The 14,402-nt window shown below is 42.3% G+C and overlaps 1 protein-coding gene across 19 annotated transcripts in view; it reads right to left on the bottom strand.

Moving 5' to 3' along the window:
* Window positions 1–14,402, bottom strand: part of MICAL3 (microtubule associated monooxygenase, calponin and LIM domain containing 3) — a 174,249-nt gene that overhangs the window by 17,197 nt on the left and 142,650 nt on the right. For 17 of the 19 annotated variants that reach the window (XM_077178155.1, XM_077178172.1, XM_077178158.1 and 14 more), the window contains 5 exons: window positions 12,261–14,142; window positions 11,261–11,355; window positions 7,663–7,713; window positions 5,968–6,075; window positions 4,739–4,832 (listed from right to left, as the gene is read on the bottom strand). In XM_077178155.1, coding sequence (XP_077034270.1) covers window positions 4,739–4,832; window positions 5,968–6,075; window positions 7,663–7,713; window positions 11,261–11,355; window positions 12,261–14,142 — 2,230 coding nt within the window. The remainder of the gene's footprint in view (window positions 1–4,738; window positions 4,833–5,967; window positions 6,076–7,662; window positions 7,714–11,260; window positions 11,356–12,260; window positions 14,143–14,402) is intronic. The other 2 variants (XM_077178161.1, XM_077178159.1) reach the window with 1 other exon arrangement.

Here is a 14,402-nt window from a genome sequence, read left to right as displayed (position 1 = left end):
GGGCAAACAAGAGACAGGCAGCTACACACGTGGGCACACACACACACACATATATAAACAAATACTATATGTCTCTTTCTCTGGATATATACATATATGTACACACACACAGAAATATAACACAAACATAGATATTGGGAAGATGAAGAGAAAATTTCCAGGAGGCAGGCGAGGACTTCCAAGGGGAAAAATGAAGAAGTTTACACAGAGACACTTCACCTATTTGTGTTTGCAGCAGTACCTGACACTGATGTCTCTCCTGTTCTTGCTGAGAAAAGCAGAATTAATCCTGTTGCTTTGGAGCTGAGCAACATGTCAGAAGGAAACTGTAATTTCTTAGGACAGCTGCAGGAAAGGTGTAAGGGTTGATTTTCTGGAGGTGAGTGAGTGGAGGATGGTGTGTGGCACACAGGTGAGGCACTGGCTGAGTGCTGACACAGATGGCAAACACTCAGGTGTAGGAAGATGGGATTGTGTGCTCCTGCTGATGCAGTCCCTGTGCCAGGGAAGAACTGCACAGCAGTTTTCAGGACAGAGATGTGCATTCCCACAGCTGCTAGAGACAGGGGCACCACGAGTCTAGCACTGTGGAACATTTTGTTGGGAGGAGACAGATGGAAGTACTGAGAGCAATATTTCTCACTGCATATGATTCATTTGATGTAAAGAGGTGGCTCTTAAACTTTTCAGAATTGATCTGATGGGAGATGTTTTCCAAACTCTTAAAAATGACTATCAAGGTTTATGCTAGAGGGAATAAAAGAAAGGTTCAGGAAATTTCTGATTTGACATATTTTTAAGTTAATGATTGACAAAAAAAATTCACAGAGGAAATCCAAGTCATTAGCATGTCCAAACAGGCGAATGCACTAGAATACAAATACACAAATATACAAATGTACTATAATACAAAGTACTGCTGCATTAATCATATTGTATTACATTAATTAACTCATTCAGGGTGTCCCTTAGGACACCACAGAAACTGAGAAAATTCTTCATTCATGATGCAATAGGAAGGGGGCAGGGAGGGAAGGAAAACAAGGGATGACAGTAGCTCAGACCACCTGCACCTCCCCCTGAAGCAGAGCTTACACTGCCACTCAAAATAGAGCTTACCCTCCTAAGCTTTCATTCTTGCTATGAATGCAGCTATCAAAGGCTGAGATTTCCAAAGATAATCATAGAGAACACATTAAAGCAATAAAGTAATCATAGGTTGGGAGATGTTCTGAATCAGAAACGAAATGTTAGATTGAGCATTCAACTTCTGAAAGAATAAAAGAGCAACTGTGCCATGCCTGAGGCTGAGCTAATTGAAAAAAAGAAAAGACAAGGAGGTAGCCAAGAAGACACAATTATTTTGTTAGGATTAAAGTTGATGGTGAACTCCAAAATGTTTCTGAGTTTGATTAGTTGAAGAGCAAGTATCACCCCCATAAATATTCCACCCTGACAAATAGCAGATAATGTGTGAAATTCCTGGAAAAAATATTGAGTTGCCTGTATCTATTGCTAAGATCAAAAGCTGTAATCTCTCAGGAAAACAGCAGGCCATCACTGTGAAAAATTGATTAACAATCTTCTCAGTTTAAGTTACTTCCCAAAAACATATTAAGGATGATACAAAATGGATAGAAAGTAGAAACAAAATTATTCTAAGCAAATAAATTTTTATCTATAGAACTAGTTTTTGTTCTTACCAGTTGAACTGAAAAATACTTCTTTCTAGAAATGGAAAGTGGTCCAGATGTGAGAGATTTGAGGAATTAAAGTTAGTGGAAGACCTCTACAAAAGAAAAATTTGCAAGATGGAAAGATGACTAAGAAGCAATAGTTAGAAGATGATAAACTACATCGAGAACTAGTTGGTCTTAGAACAAGACAAGTTGGTCTTGTCTTCTCCTATCATAGAAGAAGAAAAGAATCATTGCAAGTTACTGAATTCTGTTTCTTCTGTCTGGATTTTTAAGTAGTAAGAAACTACTATTAACATTACCCAAAACTTCATATTTAAATGCTGATCAATAAGTGTTTTTTTTCTTTCCCTGCATGGAAGGAACCTGAAAATCCCACTCATTACAGAGCCTAATACATTGTCCCAGAACAGTTAATACTGGCTGCTGCCTATGGAAGAGCCATTATTTGGATGCTCTACTGCAATCCTTCTCTATTTTTGTGGACAAAGTGCACAGCAGACACACCTCCCAAGCTCCCCATTTTTCTTCCTTATACAACCTTATAAAGAGATTTCTTTTTTAGATGGCAACACCACTTTATACACTGCCTTTCCCTTTTTGAACTTTTGTTTTGATAATTTCCTTAGGGAGAGACTGATCAGAGACAAGAGCATGACTCCACACCTTTACACAGCAGTCCTTGTTGATGTAGTGGCCACTGTTGGGTCACAATGCAGATGACACAAAAATGATACTTCCCTCTTGAATAATTAGTGGATATTGCAGGCAGAAATTAACTTTATGGAATGTGATACTACAGATCTCAAAAAGAACGAATTCAGTTATTTTTCTTGCAAACATGTAAAATGTCTGGAAAAGAAGAAGCTGAGGAGAAACCTTACTGCTCTCTACAACTTCCTGAAAGGAGGCTGTAGCCAGGTAGGGGGTGGTCTCTTCTCCCAAGTAACACAACAAGAGGAAATGGCCTCAAGTTGTGCCAGGGGAGGTTGAGATTGGATATTAGGAAACATTTCTTCATGGAAAAGTTTGTCAAGCCCTGGAACAGGTTGCCCAGGGCAGTGGTGGAGTCCCCACCCTGGAGGTATTTAAAAGATGTGTGGATGTGGCATTTTAGGGATGTGGTTTAATGGTGGGTTTGGCAGTGTCGGATTATTTGTTGGACTCATGATCTTAGAGGTCTTTTCCAACTTCAATGATTCTATGGCCATGCAAGAGGACCTAGAGAGGTGAAGCATGGAATTGATTTATAATCTTGTGTTTCAGTCAACACAGATTAGAACATTATTGGAGAACATGCTGTTTTTTCTCCCTCCACCAGTGTGTTTCTGGGTAATCCCCTGAAATAGGGGGAAGAATTTAGGATGGTGAAATCTTCATGTCAGAGTTAAGCTTCTGCAAACATGTGACCTATTGATAGAAATATTTCGCAAGAGCTAAGCATAATGCCTAGAGACATTCTCAAGAAAAGAGATCCCTTTTGCAAAGCAGGACCCACAATTTCACAGTTCTTCTAGGGAATTCACAAATACACAAGCTCATCTAAGACTGCTTCCATTTGGGAGAGCTGAGAGTGAGAAGCTATTTATCCAAATTCTGCAGTGTCCCATATAAAATTGTAATTCTTACTCTTGGTCATATTCTGTCCTCTCTGAACGTGTTTTAGGCATTCTATGATTCTTCAGTGAGAAAACTCTATAATGAATAATATTCTCAGCTGCTAAGATTTCCCACTTGTGCTGGCATGTCTTACATGAAAGTCATTCAGCAGCTCAATAATCAAGATTATTTTGACTTCCAGATGAAAAGAAGCAAAATGAAAAGAACCATTGAAACAATGGAGGTGGCTTTAGTAAGTCCAGTAACTAACTGGCAGGCCAGAGAACAGAGTGGGGCTACACAGGAACACACAGCATAAGGAAGGAGGCAGCCCACAAAGACAGGCATTTGCACAAGGCCATTTTTTTGATCCCACAAATGAATAAAGACAGTCTGATCATACTGAAGTCCTCAAAACTGTTCTTCACACTCGTAGTACCTATTTGCTTTACTGAGCACTCAGTCCAGCTTCTTTGGCACACCCTTATGGAGCACCAGACCTGGCTAATTCTGGCTCAGTAGTAACTGCCAGGGAGCCACAACAGACTTCTTCTCTGGTGCACCCTCACTGCTTAATCAAGCTCCATCTTCAGAGGTATAGATGTGGCTCTTCAAGCAACAAGCAAACATTTTCCAAACATCTGTTCCACTGTTCCCATTTCTGAATTCTGACCCTTGTGATCAGGGACATCATCCTGGCCTTGTCAGGTATACATACACTGCATTTGCCTGTTGGATATTTGACTCCTTGCAAATTGAGGAGTTTTTTCCCAAATCATTATACTACTATCAGCATTATCTGAACCAGGTACTGCTCCACTGATATGTTTGCCAGATCAGATGACACTCATTTAATTTAATTTCAAGTACACACAGCATTTGTTTTAACAGCTTGACATGGATACCTTTCAGTACACATGGGCATTTCTGTTCTGCACAACTTTGTCAGAAGTAGCCAGTGTGCTGGGCTGTGCAGTGAGGAAGATGTTCTGTGATGGTCCCTTGTAAGGACACTACCTTGATAATCCAACACAATAAAGAAAGCACACACCATTCCACAATTATTTCCTTAACATACAAACAGGGTTGTCTCACTGTGACAACTCTGTGTGAATGGCAGCTGTGAAACCCCTGCAATTTTCCAGCTGTAGGATCCAGTAGTATGCAGAAACAGCCATTAGTAGTAGCTGGATAATTACCTCCTACACCTCAGGCAAAGGTAAATGACCTAAGTCTCTGCCAATAGGGAAGTCCCAGAATTAGAAGAAACACAGGAAAAACAAGGCCTCAAAAAGATAGCAGAGAAGGGAGAAGGGATTCACATTGGGATCAGTCTCTAGGCTATAATGGTCCAATTGCCTCTAAAATCCAAACAGCTACGGATTACTGCACAAGCACTTGGGAAGAAAACATGGAAAACCAAACCAAGTTGTGATGGATACCTGCTTCTCCTCGAAGGGCCTTCTCCACAGCAACTCCTCTCTCCTCGAGTTGCCTCTGCTTCTCTTCCACTTGTTCCAACTGCCGCTGGATAATCTGTTCAGAGAAGAATGGAGCAGAACCTCACCAAAGCAATTCTCCTGCTCTGTCTGCAGCACACATCCAGCACTAAGAGATTTCAGTCAGATTTGCCTTTTCAGAAACAAGCATTTGTATTCAACAACACCCTGCTTTGTAGCCACAACTCCCTTCATAGAGAGCAGGCAGGAAAAACTTCCCAAGGATATTTCCTGGGAATCGCAGCGAAGAACCTCAGAGAAAGAGAAAACAATTCTTATCTCTACTTGCTGCTCCCGTTATTTTTGCACATGTAGAATGTGTTAGGAAGATTATTTACCTGAAGTGATTTATCAATTAGATTCTACTAAGGATGATTTTGATTTCTTGGCCTATTGGGTCAAAGCTTGTCCTGGCTGTCTAGAGACAGTCATGAGTTTTTCTTTAGTATCATTTTAGCATTCTTTAGTATAGTTATAATATAGTATTAATGTAACATAGTATAGTTTTAATAAAGCAATTGTTCAGCCTCCTGAATCAATAGAGTCAGATCCCAATCATTCCTCACGTTGGGGGCTCCCTACATTCAATACTGCTTCAACAGCAAGCATCACAGATTCCAGTGACAGCACCCTCCCCACCCTGTTGTATCTTAACTCTTAAATTTGCAAACACCTTGATATTCATTTATTTGCTACAGCTCCTAACACCTTCCTGAACATTGAACTGAAAGGTGATGCTACTCAGTCAGCTGAGCCCCTGCCTTGAGTTTTTGACAAATCCCACCACCTGTAAATGATGTTAGCAGTTTTCCAGCAGACTCTCTGGTAATTAAACGTTAATTTGATAACACATCACCCACCAGCATAACCTAGCAAAGCAATGATAGGTGCAGCTCCATCAGGCATTGTGTGAGTATCACTGCTCCATTTCAGTGCATGATGGTTGCTAGAAAGGTGCTATGGGCATGATTTTTCTCACTGTAAAACTCTCATGATAGGTTTCAGCCATCCTTCACTTCTCTGTGGCATGGCATGAAATTTGAAAGAGGGAGCAGGAGCGCTCATGTAGAAAGAGAGGATTCTGTTCTGATACGCTCAGAGGAATGTCAGGATCAGGGTGCTGTGACACAGAGTTGTCTGTGTGTCATGACAAGAGGCTTTTGAGACACTACCTGAGCTCTGTGTAACCTCTTTAGCTCCTCTTGCTTGGCTTGTCTGCGGGCAGCTTTCTGTACTCGCCGTGTCAGCTTGGCGTTCAGCTCCTCCTCTGTGTAGGCCCTCTGAAGGAAGGAAAACAGCAGCAGATCTTATATACATGCTCAGGGATATGAGGGCAGGGATGACCATTTTCTCCTCCAAAAATCTCAGAAGGGAGGTGTTCTGTCTTTGCCATGGCTGTGTCAAAAGTCAAGCTTCTGTAGGCAAAGGTGTTCATGGTGCAGTGAGCAACAATTTCAGGATCAAATCAGGAGTGAAGAAGCATCTAAGCCAGCTGCAAAGCTGTGATTTTATATGACATCCCACCCCTGCCTTCCCCTGCTATATGAAACCTCTCCCAAAGATCAAACCAGTTTTTATTCTCAGTAGTTTTCATTTCTCAATAAATTTAGCCAAATGGATTTAGATAAATCAATGAGTGCCATGTAGAGGGTTCATCTTGATAGGAGTCCCCTTGATTTCATTTTAAAAGAGGGTAAAGGCTTGTCTACATGAACAGTTACAGCAGTGTAAGCTAAGAAATTACTACAGACTAATGTAGAATATTGCACCACCAGAAGCCATCCAAAAGGGGAAAAGCTATGCTTATAGAAATAATAGGGTATTTAGTTTTCTTTTCTGTCAGTGAAACTAGTTCATGAATATGTCTTTCTGACATTACTGAAATTTGGTTTAGGATGTCACCAGATACACTAGTTGGATATATCATGGCCTAGAAAGGCTTTCTCTCAAAGAGATTTAAGAGTGTCAAAAAAACTTGACAACTGCACTGAGTAAACCACAGCGAAGAAAAAGCCTCTTTTCTCATGTACATGTATGTAAGCTTTAAGGGGCTGCTGTAAACATACGTCTTCCACTTCTGGAAAGAGATCTCCATGGACAGTCAACTTCAAGAACAGAATGTTATGTCAGACCACCCTGAAATTTGCTTGATTTAGTTATTGTGCTGCCACATTGGTCAGTCTACCTTTGTTGATGGTTCTCAGTGAACATAGTTCAAGGTAGCATCACAGCTTAATTAAAAATCCCTCAGGTAGGTCACTGGCAAGCACCACTGTTAAAGCTTCAAAAAGCTCAGAGTTTACTCTTTCTCTTTTGAAAACACAAATCCACAATGGTACTCAAATTAGAAGGTGAGGAGACAGAGCACATGAACTTTCTATCCCATGTAACACTGTTGTGACTGCAAAGACAAGACAATAAGAATTTCAGAAAGCAGCAACTTCTGCCTTGATTTTAGCTTGATACAGAATTTCACTAAGATTTGAGCCAACTCAGCAATTTTGAAAGCTGCTGATCGAAGTGTGATGATTCATTTGAATTCACATTTGAAGCATTAAAAAAAGAATATACAAACATATTTAATTTCCTTGAAAACCAATTTGTTCTGAAGCTCATAGACAATCCACATCACTGCACAGTGGCGCACTGATAAATGCATGCATTCCAACCAGACATTTTGGAGCTTAATGCATTTTTGGGAGACATCCTCTACAAAGAATTTGCTGCCCATGTCTGCTAACATCTCAGGCATGCACAGTCAGTGTTGATGTTAGTGCACATGTGGTTGGAGCTATGGATTCAATGGGTTAATGTATAGGGGGACATGCAATGCAACAATGGCCAACTAGTGGGAAGGGAGACACTACCTTTGACGAGTATGATCTCTTGAATGCCAAGGCGTGTGGTACATAGATCGACTTTAAAGGGGGAATGGTAAAGGGAGAAAAATAAAAAAAAATGCACAAAATGAAGCAAAATCAGTTCAACATTGAAAACAGATGCACAGTAATAAAACAAGGTGGTTTTTACATGAAACGAAATTGTGCAAATGCTGAACGTGACCCAGACTGATGGAGCACAATGGAACTTCTGGCCACAAAATCAAGTTTCTAGCACTTTCCTGAAGGCAATTTGTTTTGTCACCCTCCTTGAAGATACAGTCAACTAGGAAATACCTTTTTTCTAGAGGAATTATTTGGCCTTTGTCTACCTGTATGAGTATGAAATTCTGGCTTAAGATTTGGAATAATGGCTTATTTCTGGAACATACTTGGTTTGAACTGGCTTGGCCAACCATGTCACACAACTCTCCATTTACATTACAGTCTCTCCTAGGAGTTGTGTTTATTCCACAGTTTTAAATTATCTCCATTTCATAGAAATGATAATTGACATTTAACCAACATCATAAATCTTATTCACTGCTTCATGAACTAGGAAACACCAGATGGGCTCAGAGTGGGTTATGTGTCTTGCAGTAGTGGAACCTCCTTGTCTAAAAGGAGAGTCTCCAAAGATCTTGAGGAGCTACAATTGGAGGGGGAAAGGAGCAGGAAAAGGAGGGGGATATCACTACTTACCCTAGCCAAGGACATTCTATGCTACCCTATAATATAATACAATATGATATATTGCCTTATGTAAATATAAGGCAAGTAAAGCACTTAGCTTTATTTGCTAAGAGGGGAGGTAAATTTCCCTTCATGTCATGAAGTGCAGAAGGCATTGTGCCACTCTGGGCAAACAGACAGCATTTTGCACTCTCACATTCAATTAACTAAAACCAGTCACAAACGAGAAGCCAGAGAACAACACCAGCATGTCTGCAGGCTCCAGGAAAAAGCAAGCTACCTGTGCTGGTGAACACCTGAGCACAACACCACAACTGTACAGGAACAATGACAAACACACACATGGTGACAATACACCTACAAACACAACACCCACGGGGCGCTCACGTCAGGAATTCTTTACAAGATGCTTCTCTTGAGAGACACCACATTAAACAACACTGAATTAATTCACTGCTGATCACAAAGAGCAGGCTAAACAGAGCAGGCTGTCTGGGAAGCAAGCTCACTACATTACCAAAAAAGCAGCACAAACAGGATTTCAGTTTGGAGAAGGGGTTCACATAAAAGTTAAGTAGCAAACAGTAAGTCAGCTCTTACCCATAGAAAGTAGCAGGCAGGTTATAACTTAAAAAAATACAACTCCCACCCCAAACCAGTACAAACCCAGCTTGGTCAGACTCAAAGTTTGGTTACATTTCTTTTGACAGCAAGGCATTCCAGTGTTTGCATGTATATTCTACATCCTTGGATAGGATGCAACAAAATGAGGTAAGTCAAGCTTTCAGATCCATATCCTCTAAATAAATACATTCTCAAAACTGTTCTTAAGAGAACAGATGCTGAGTAAATAAATTCTTAATGTAACTTCAGCAACAGCAATGAGTGAAAATGAGACACTACCACCTTGACAGAGCTTGTGAGATATTTTCAGTATGAGGATTCCAGGCATCTGCCACTGTCACTTATCATCCCCTCCTGTGCTTAGAGATGTGATCTGTCTTTCTGAAAAAGCCATTTTAAATCTAAGTGCTATAGCATAGGAAAAAAATGACCATCAAGGCAGACCAAAAACTCTGTAACTCTTATCTGAACCCCAGGTGTTGAGTATCTGTCCTCTGCTGGCCCCAGGTACCTCATTCTTCTGCATCTCTTGGAAAATGCAGAATTTCTCATGAAACGCCTTGAGGGCATGCAAGGGGGAATGGAAGGGGGAGAGAAAAAAGGGAATAAAATAAAAACAAAATAATCTTCCTCTCAGATGAGATCTAGACCAACTAGGGAAAGAGATTAAAAGAGAGATAAGTAAATACAGAAAATTCCTATTTAGTTCATCAATTTCTTCCACCAGCCTTAAATTCATTCATTAGCTATTCTAGCTCATTCTAGCATATATACTTAGAAAGCATTTCATATGACACTTCAATTTGCAGTAGTTCCACACCTTTGCCATCTCAGCCAAGGATCAACTTGGCATCTGAGACTGATTTGTACTCATGGGATGACAGGTTTGGGACAGGAGGCCCAGGCCACTGTGCCTGTGACATTTCCCTCCCAGCAGCTCTTTTCTTCTTGAGCTTTTTTTAACATGTGTACCAGGCACCACCAGCAAAGAACAGTGGGACCACAGTTTTCATTTTGGTACCAGAAGAGCCTTCATGTTCTGTGGGGTCAATAAAATCTCTACATATTCCTCCAAACCTTGCCAATTCTGTCTAATAGTGACATTCTAAAAATAAATCAAATAATTTAAAAATAACTAGCTTTGAAACTTTGCTTTCACTATACATTTTCCACATATAAATGTGTGCAATTAAACTAAATTCTTATACTAGGTCCTTAGGCCAGTAGGGAGGGTGCACAGCAAGCTCCCTACCCTGGACTTCAGGAGAGCAGACTTTGGCTTCTTCATGGATCTGCTTAGTGGAATGCCATGGGATAAAGCCCTGGAGAGAGGAGGGGCCCAGGAAAGCTGGTTAACATTCAAGGAATGCTTCCTCCAACCTCAGAAGCAATGCATCCTAACAAAGAGGCAACAATGCTGTGTGGATGAACAAAGGGATCCTGGACAAACTCAAACAGAAACAGGAAGTCTACAGAGGGTAGAAGCAAGGGCAGGTAGCCTGGGGGGAATACAGAGAAATTATTCATGCATCCAGGGATCAGGTTAGGAAAGCTAAGGCCCTGACAGAATTAAATCTGCCCAGGGACATCAATGGCAACAGGGAAAGATTCTATAGGTATGCCAGTGATAAAGGAAGACTAGGGAAAACATGGGCCCTCTCCAGAAGGAAACTGGAAACCTGGTTATCCAGGATATGGAAAAGGCTGAGGTGCTCTAATGTTGCCTTGATTTTCACCAGCAAGTGGCTCCAGTCACAACATCCCAGTCACAGAAGGGGTTGGGAGAATGAAGAACTGCCCGTGTAGGAGAAAGTCACATTTGAGAATGTCTAAGGCACCTACAGGTGCACAAGTTCTGAGGGAACTGGCAGAGAAAGGGCCTAAGCCGCTATCCATCTTCTTTGAGAAGCTGTGGCAGTCTGGTAGAGTTCCCACTGACTAGGAAAGGGGAAACAAAATCCCATTTTTAAAAGGGGAAAAAGGAATACCCAGGAGATTACAGGCTGTTTCCTTTTAGTGCCCAGTAAAGTAATGGGAGAGTGAGACAACGGATCCTTCTTACAATAACAGTGCAGAGCAGCTTGTAATCATGAAAACAAGTGAAACCATCTTATTTTAGATAGGACAGTCAGCCAACTTAGAGGAAAACCTGCTCCATGGGAGAAAGTAAAAACAACAACATTAATCACCTAGGTTTCTGATGTGATTCTCTGAGTCTGTGACCTGACTGGTGCTAGATCCATCTAAAATGCATTTCCCACCTACATACCTCTCGTTTGGATTTCTGGGAGGAGCGTTCCAGAATATCATCACTGGAGAGGTCAGAGTCCTCTGAGAAACTCAGGTGCTGACGGAGCTGTAAATCTGCCAAGTTGGAATAAAAAGGGGAAGTTAGAAAAGTGGTAACAATCCTTTCTGTAAATCTTTTTGCTCAGCTGTAGGTTGTTTGACTGAGCACCAAAAATACTCAGTCCTTTCATGTCTGTGTCCATTGTTTTGCCTGGGAGGGAACAAAGAAGCCCTGCTCCACAAAATGACCAGCATGAGTTTGAGCTGTTCTAAGAGAGCATCACTTCCTCCAAATGCTGTTAGAAATAATGATCATGGTTCTCTTTTTGTGTTGTATCAATGCTCTTAGGATAGATACAGCACTTGGAATGACAGCAGCTGGCTCTATTTTGGCTGTTTGTACAATGCCAGAGAAATGTAAAATGTTTGCTTTTAATCACATTTATGGGTAACTTTTTTACTGTATCCCAAGCTGCGATTAAACATCTCTGCCTGCAACTGGTGGGCATGTGAAAGATTTACAGGAGGCTGCCAACTCCCTCCTTCAGAGATCAGCAGACAGCCACCAGATTACTGAGAACAGGAATAACAGCATCTCTGCAGTCTTCAGCTTCTGTGGAACCAGGTAGAAAGAAAGAGAGATCAGACAAAGAAAAGATGAAGATCAGATTTAAAGTAGGGAGGAAATGTCACGAGTTCCAACAAATGATGCTTATTTATCAAATCTAAGACATAAAACAGATGTACCTTGTACATATTGAGAATTAAGCTTTCAGTTAGGGTTCCATTTTTTTTTCAGAGGACTCTGTCAATATGCAGAAACACAAATCCAGTCCCTAGCACTTATCCCACTCTGCCCATCTGACACTGGGAGCAGCAGCAATCACACAGTAGCTGAATAACAAAGCAAATCAAAACTACTTTCAAGGACACCTCGGAAAAGTAGAAGTGCAGAGTGCAGAGGCACTTATCTGTTATACCTGCAGCTGTAATCAGTGGAGCAGAGGGTTTGTGCTTGCCAGAATCCACAGTGGCATTACTTGAGGGAGTACTTGGGCAGGATTTTTCATCAGCCTTTTTCTTCTTGTCTTTCTTATAGCCAGAGAAAACAGACTTCCATAAGGACCTAGGCTTTGTTGCTTCCTCTGTCCCACCACTAGATTTGTCAGAAAGTCTGCTATCGTTTTTGGATTTCTTCTCCTTTTTGTTCTTACGAGGGGAGAAGAGGGAACTTCTTTTCTTGCTCTTCCCACTGGAGCCTTCTGAAGAGCTGACAGACCCTTCAGGTCCAGCCATGTCAGCAGGAGGAGTGGAGTACTTCTCAGTAGCAGAATGATGTTTTCGTGCGGATCCCTCTGCTAATTTCAAGGCCAAATGTTTTGGAGACTCATAAAACAACTCTTTGGTCTTCAAGGGCATAGAAGATGCCTTTCTTGCCCTTGTGGCCGCAGTAGCAGCAGGAGCAGCAGTCATCTCCATATCTTTCATCTTACACAACTGTTTAGCCATGGCATCTCGTAGTGCTGGGCTCTTGACAGACTTCTCTCTGGCTCTCATTCTCTCTTCAGCGAGCTCCTTGGCCTCCACAGAAATGTCAGGGAACACTCTCTTCTTATGGTGAACCCTTCCTTCCATGGAGGGTGGACCACCATTTTCTTTCACCAAGGGCAAAAGATGTGGTTTCTCTGGCCTTGGCCTGCTGGTAGGAGGTGTAAAGAACTTCTCGTGAAGGCTTGAGTCCTCCGTCCTGTCATCGTACGTGTCCTCCACGTCATCAGCAAACGGGATTTCATCCACGCTCTCCGCGAACGACTTCCGCACCTCCTCCCTCTTGGCCGGGGCTGGCTCCTTGGCAGGAGGGGCTGGCTCCTGGCGCCGGGGAGCGGGAGGGGTTGATGCTGGTGTTGGAGGTGACCTGGCTTCCACCTCATTCTGCCAGAGTGCCTGGTACCTCTTCCTGCGCAGCGTGGCCGGCTCCTCGTTCTGAGGAGGTGGTGGGGGCGGGCTCGACGGGGGAGTTAGCATGGTGGAGTCAGAAGTGTTGAAGCTCTGGCTAGCCATGGTTCTCATGTTAGATGAGCTCTCCTGAAGGCCAAGCCCAGAGCTGCTGGACACATCTCCCCGTACTTCATTGGAAATCTTTAGCTCTTTTTCTGATGGAGACTTTGGAGTAAGCAGAGAAATCTGCTCATTTTCTAACTTGGATAGTCCCTGCCTTCTTGGGGCAGGCTGGGGTTTCACAGGATGGATCCTCTCATCCCCTGAAATATTCCTGCTATTGAAAGTCTTCTGAGGAGTTGCCTCCAGAGCAGACACAGTGAAGTTGCTCTCTGAGCGTTTGTTTCTGTCCACGGGGGTGAGCCCCAGGCTCCGTCGGATTTCAGCACTCTTCATCCAGAACTCTTCCACAAGGCTGCTCCGTTTCAGGGCTTCTTCTGCAGTAGTGGGGCTCCCCAGTTTTTCCACCTCACCATCCTGGCCCCTCAGGGCCAATTTGGCTAAAGGAGTAGATGTTAAGGCTGGGACAGGTTGGAAACATACTGGAGGCTCCACTGGGGATGGAATGGATGTTTCAGCAGAAGGCAAAGGCTGGGAACAGATAGGCATTTGAGCAGATGCTGGGGATGAGGCCAGTGCTGGTGCTCCTGGCTGGGACTCTGCAAGTGATGGGGCTGCAATGGCTTCTGGTGATGCAACTGGCTGGGACAACACTGGAGATGGTGGCACCAAAGGGCTCTTAACTTTCCTTTCTTTGGGAATTTCATCCTTTGGTCTTTCCTCAAGAACGAAAGGCTCAGGAAAAAAGCGTGGCTCTGGGGATTTTATTGCACGGCACACTTCAGCCAGGGGATCTTCCGCATCCTAGAGAAAAATGAAAAAGGGGAACGTTAATGCACATGAGAATACAATTCCTGGGGTTTTTTTTGGGTTTTTTTTTTTTTTTTTTGCTTTTAACAAAGCTAGAAATAAGGAAACCATTCAAGTATCAAAATACTAATTTAATGTCCCAAAGTCTGCCTGCTAAACAAAAACTGTGTCGGACAGAATCATTAGATGGCTATCAAAAAAACAAGCTTTATTTTAATAAAAAGTGAATGCTGTCAGCAATTGCTGTCAGCAGG

Source organism: Agelaius phoeniceus, chromosome 5 (assembly GCF_051311805.1).
Source record: "Agelaius phoeniceus isolate bAgePho1 chromosome 5, bAgePho1.hap1, whole genome shotgun sequence".
Taxonomy (NCBI): Eukaryota; Metazoa; Chordata; class Aves; order Passeriformes; family Icteridae; genus Agelaius; species Agelaius phoeniceus.
The sequence above is the reverse complement of the archived record's forward strand: the minus strand, read 5'-3'. Positions and strand labels throughout refer to the sequence as shown.